Genomic DNA, 6000 nt, shown 5'->3' with positions numbered 1-6000 from the left:
GCTTGTACATTTCCCCCGGGCTGATCGCAGTCTGTAGTAGCCGCTGCCAGACTGACTTCCTGGAAAGGCTCCAACAGGAAGAGAAGTTGAAAACTGACACGTGGACTTTGTATTGCAAAGAGACAAACTCCCCTCTGAATCCCAAACCAGATCAGCTCGGCTTTCGCAAAGTCACAGGCAGGGCTGCGGTGACAGGCAGGCATTCCATTCACTCCCTGTGAATGGGCTGGGCTTTGCAATTTGCATCTTTCCTTTATTTAAGCACCTTCTTGTACAGTAGCGGCCAGCAAGGGAGCTTGGGGAGTAGGAAACGTAACCCTGTCCTGGGGATTTTTCCTGTCATTGCTGCCTGCCCCTTTTGCTGTCATTCCAGCATCCTTGCAATAAGTGCAACAACCGCACGGTCTATCAGTGTCTTTTTACTTTGTGAGTCACCCTTTTCTAAAAAAAACACTGAATGGCCTCAAGCATCGGCAGGAATGGTGTTCAAGTATACAGTTCTGACCTGGTCTCGCTACATCATCATTACCAGCAGCAGCATGTAAAGAATACGTATAAGGAAAGCACGAAAAAAGATGGGACGGTGGATTCCTATTGGTCCAGGTAAGACTATAGAGTCTCAGTCGTTATAAATATTTTTATTCTTCTCCTTGTGCACAAACCCCAGCTATGTAGTTTTAATATGCAGAGTTTTCATTCCAGTTTAATGGCTCTTTAATCTGTAGATAAAAGAGGTGAGGGTGTCTGAATGACAGTGTCATTTTGTCAGGATGGTCCAGTGGTTGGGGATCCATTCTGAGCTGGGACACAGGGAGGGCTGAGTTCAATGCATTGCTTTGCCACAGACTTCCTGTGGCCCCCCTGGCAAATTACTTAATCTCTTTGTGTCTCAGTTTCCCAGCTGTAAAATAGCTATAACAGCACTTCCTGACCTCACAGGGGTGTTGTGAGGATAATTACATTAAGACTATGAAGTGATACAATGGTAATGAGGACCAAAGAAGAACCCACATATAGATAGATACTGTACAAACAGTCTTCCTTGTAAAACTGTGCTATTCCAATCAGGACTGTTTTAATAAGAACAATAGTACAAAAATGCACCCCTGAGAAAGAAAAGGTAACCACTACATAGAATACAAAACACTTTTTTTAAATGCAAGACGACTGAGCTTGTATCTGCCCTGTAGCTGGTTATTCAAACGTGCCATTTGAAACATTAAGAGCTTTTGATCAAAAGGTCTCAGCAGTTATGTTTGCACTGTAGATAATAACTAATTAGGATTAAAGGTAGCTCGACTACTCAGTAATAGTTTTTCCAAGTTAAATGATTGACTTAAAAAACAAACAATTTTTCCAGCCAAAAATGTGCATCCACACTGCTTTATGCTGATTATAGTTGAGGTTACCAATTACAATGTACATTGTGAAAAATCATATTCTAAAATGGTTTAGCTGCCCAGTCTTAGCTATTAGAGGGTGCAGCAGTGTACCTGATTTTATTTTAATCTGAGTTGATCTGGGAAGGATTTCCTAGCTCATTTTGTATTCTCCACTGTGTGTGTAATAGTGAAAACAGGCTCAAACCTTGTGTCTGAAGTTAGTTGTATAAGTCTATGGCACATGCTAAGTGATTGAGTGACACGTGTAAAATTGCTACACTCTTCCCATCTTCATTACACATGAGTACAGTGCTTAGTACGATGGGGCCCCAATTCCTGACTGATGCCTCTTGACGCTACCACAATACAAATAATAATTTTAAAAAATGGATTTTTCTGAGGATAGCAGAGTCTCCAGGTTCTTAAGCCAAAATGTACTGCCTATGACAGTGGTGGCAGGTGTAAATTCTGCGTCGTCTTGTGTTCTGTAGGAACCAAAGAATTACCAATTTTTAATCTCCTCTCTAAAACCGACTCTGGGCAAATCACTTAACCTTTAGGCCTCGGTTTGCAGCCACTCTAATAATGCATAAGGGTGCTGTTGGGAATTAATTGGTTAATGTTGGTGAAATGCTTGGGAGATGGGGATAGATGAGGATGTGACTAATTGGCAGAAGCCTTGCAAAACTAAAAGCTTATCTTGGCGAGAATTCTTATTCTTATTTTAAAATGATGTGTGCTTCATAGCAAATAACCATGACATAGGTGGCTGGTGAGACTGATCTTGATCCTCTAGTCTGCAGAGTGTGGCTGTAACCCAGAACCTCCCATCACCAGCACCACACAGGCGCTATAGAAAGTCTTCTGATCAAATACCCATTGAAGCCAATAAATCCAGTGGATTTTGTGGCCTTTGGTTAAGACCCCCAGAAGAGGTGGTAAGAAAATAGAATCAATCTGTGAAAACTTATTTGATTTTTTTTCTTGATTTGCTTTGAAAACTATGCTGTTGAAAAGTTAGCAGTCATTTTTAACAAATGTTCTTAGTGATCATTTATGTTGTGGCCTGACCCAGACGCTCCAAGCAGAATTGGAGCTGCACAGTACTGTACTCCGTATAAGCAGAGAGTAAAGGCTAGACATGCAGCCCCAAAGAGTTTACAGTCTAATCTGAGAGGTTGCAATCTGTAGAGCTGGTTGTAATTTTTTTTAAAGCAAAAATACAGTTTTTGTATTGGTCAACATTCTTCACTTGTTTGCGGGGAGGGAGAGAGGATAGATGGGCCCACACAAAAATTCTAAATGAAAATTTCATTTTGCTAAAACTTTGTTTCAAACTTATGTCCCCGCACCTGTGCTTCTCTGATTGGTTTACTTTTTCCCATTAGAAAAAGGGTGGGGGAGGGGGAGTTAAAAAAAAAAAAAAAAAGCGAGAGTGCATGAGAATTTGCCCCACTGGTTCAAAGGGACATATTGGCAGGTTTTGAAAATTTTCATTCCAAATTTCTTCCAAAAATATATATATATTGTTGATGAACCCCTAATTTTTGATGAAAATTTAGTTGCTGCCAATCCTGTGCCCAGCTGGCTCTATCAACAAGTGGTTATAACAAACCCTATGAAGGAACAGGGCAGAGGATAATGGAAATGGCAATAAGATTAGCATTTGTACTACTAGTGCACATAGAGGCTCCAGCTACAATCCGAGCCCTATTGTGTTATGCACAGCACATGCAAACAGAGATCAAGTCCCTGCCCCAGTGAACAAGACAGTCAAAGCGTGGGAGGGGAAATACAGGAACAGAAAAGGGTAGTGATTTGCCTAAGGTCATGCAGCAGGCACGTGCATGCAGGTTTATAAGCTAACTATCGGAGCAGATGGATGCTTTCTAATCAATTATACGTTTAAAATAAGACATAAATAAATATCAGTATTTCCAGATGAACTTTACTTTACTCTTCATTCAAGCTAATGAGCTACTGTCACAGAAACAAGGATTCATCAATATGGAGAAATGACATAGAATCCATTTTCGTACTGCAACAAAAGACCCGCCAGGCAGCCTTCCAGATCCTCTGTGCCCCCTTGGTGCAGTGAGACAGATAACCACTTATCATTGCACGTTTGTTTTTCTGTCTTTGTTCTCCCTGGTTCATTCTGCTTCCTCTATTGTTCTCCATTTCTTCACCTCACTTTTCACTTTCCCTTCTATTGTTTTTCTCATACATCTTATCCTATCCTCTCCAGCTGCCATTCCTAAACTTTCGGGGAACTCTCCAGTGGTTCCGTTATCCCATACCATCCCTTCTCTTCCAAGGAACAACACTCAAAACATTCTGATTAGGGTGCTTGAATAGCTGTACAGGAAAAGGATGTTACTTTGAGATCTATGGTTGAAAAGTGCTCTCCAAGTGCTAGGTTTTATTAGTTAATTTATTATTGTTCTTACTCAAAGTGCTTTACAAGCAAGGGCCCCCAGGAGGTATGTAAATATCATCATCCCCAGTTTACAGTTGGGAAACGAAGGCACAGAGAAGTGAAATGCCTTGTCACGTCATGGGCAGATCCAGGCTCAGAAGGTGGAGTCTAGGGGGCAGATTCTGGGCTGTGCCTCTCAGGTGGTGCAGCATAAAAGACTCAGCAGGGATTGAGGGCCTTGTGCCTGATTTGTGTCCATTTATTCTTATGTAGAGACTATCTCTACGTAAAAGAATAAATGGACACAAATCAGACATCAGGAATCAGACAAAAGCCAGTAGGAGAACACTTCAGTCTCCCTGGACATTCTACAACAGATTTAAAAGTAGCCATCCTTCAACAAAAAAGTTAAAAAACAGACTTCAAAGAGAAACTACTGAGCTACAATTCATCTGCAAATTTAACACCATTAATTTGGGCTTGAATAGGGACTGGGAGTGGCTGGCTCACAACAAAAGCAATTTTCCCTCTCTTGGTATTGACACCTCCTCAGTTATTGGGAATGGACCACATCCACCAGGATTGAATTGGCCCTGTCAACACTGGTTCTCCAATTGTAAGGTAACTCCCTTCTCTTCATGTGTCAGTATAATAATGCCCGCATCTGTAATTTTCAGAAGTGGGTTTTTTACCCACGAAAACTTATGCCCAGATAAATCTGTTGCCACTGAACTCCTCATTTCTGTTTCAGTGACCAGCATGTCTGTGTGTGATTACAGTTGCACCTTTCCATCTCCTCCATGCCTATTTAATAGTTTTTTTCTGCTCATACTACTGGCTAGAATCAAATTCTGTCTTTATTCTGCCAAAAGCAAGAAATGAAAAGACGGAATGAACAGAAAATTGCTCTTGCTAAACAGTGCTTGTTGCAATCTGTGGCTCTGCTAAGGAAATCCATGCTCAGGAGGGATGCATGAAGTAAACAAACTTGTCTTCCCAGTGGGGAAAAATCCCTTCCCTCTAGGTCATTCTAGTTGGTCATTAACTGATTGGTTTGAAAAATCAAAGCTACCTTTGATGACTACAGATCATAAGGTGTCAGCTGGTGTATGACACATTGCAATCACTTTAGGGGGGAAAAGGATTCTCTCTCAACAGTTATTAATTATGTTTGTTATGGCAGTGCCTATAGGCCAACCAAGAATGGGGTCCCATTGTGCTTGGCACTGCACAAACAGAGCAGTAGACTGAATAGCCGACAGTCTAATTAGGCAAGGCAGACACAGGGCAGGGAAGGGTATAATAACATAGAGAAGCACTAGGATTTTCAATGGTGGGAGCAATCATTTTTTGAGAAAAAACAAATGCAGGGAAGACAACCATCAAGGTGAGTTAAAAATAACTACTCAACACCCTTGGCAGTATCTCTGATTTCACTTGCTTCCATACAGTGTTATTTGTGTGACTGTGCTGTGTTTACTTCACATCAAAAGTTGCCACAAACATGCTGTAAATTAAAGCAATGGACAGGTAAACTGCAAAAAGTCACAGGAATAGGACAATAAAGCAGGGAGGATTATCAAACACGACTGGAAACAGGGTTATGGCTCTGACGCTTTCAGCAGCCCGTGAAGAAAAAATAAAGTGACCTCTGATACAGGAGAGGGTTAGGTTTTTGAAGTACTTCCTTAATTACTGTTGACTGCAGTCAGAACACCTGATGTTCTGAGACATCAGAGCAGGAATGGGAATTCTCTGGTAAGTCTCTGTGCACTGAAAACCTGCAGCAGCCAGGTCTAATTCTAGGCTAACAACACTCTTGCTCTTTAGTCCTTGTGAAGACATGCATGAGGTGTGTGACAACACTGTGCACACAAGCAGTCACCTGCATCCCAAGAACTCTCAGCACTTTATGAGGGAGGGACCATTCTTGTCCCTTTTTTAAAGAGAAGGAAACTGAGCTACAGAGACACTGGGGCGGATTCGTCAGAAATAGGGAGAAGGCAGCTTGCACCTCTCCTATTCCAGAGCTGCCACAAGGTAGTTCTGAGCACTGCCCTAACTTGCAATCTGTCTGCAGTTGTCCCGATGGACCATTGCCCCAGTGTAGAATCACCAGAGGGCTGGTTCACTGTGGCTACCCGCCCCTGTCTGGAGCCATACAAAGCAGCATTACCAGGGACCAGGATCTGAACCTGT

General features: G+C 42.0%; 1 protein-coding gene across 1 annotated transcript in view; it reads left to right on the top strand.

Annotated features, from left to right (window-relative positions):
• Window positions 1-269: 269 nt before the first annotated feature.
• Window positions 270-6000, top strand: part of SLC17A9 (solute carrier family 17 member 9) — a 29959-nt gene continuing 24228 nt past the window's right edge. The window contains exon 1 of the mRNA XM_073308935.2: window positions 270-603. Coding sequence (XP_073165036.1) covers window positions 458-603 — 146 coding nt within the window. The 5' untranslated portion in view covers window positions 270-457. The remainder of the gene's footprint in view (window positions 604-6000) is intronic.

This window comes from Lepidochelys kempii, chromosome 13, assembly GCF_965140285.1.
Source record: "Lepidochelys kempii isolate rLepKem1 chromosome 13, rLepKem1.hap1, whole genome shotgun sequence".
In the NCBI taxonomy this organism is placed as follows: domain Eukaryota; kingdom Metazoa; phylum Chordata; order Testudines; family Cheloniidae; genus Lepidochelys; species Lepidochelys kempii.
Note: the sequence above shows the minus strand (reverse complement) of the source record. Positions and strands in the feature narration are given on the sequence as shown.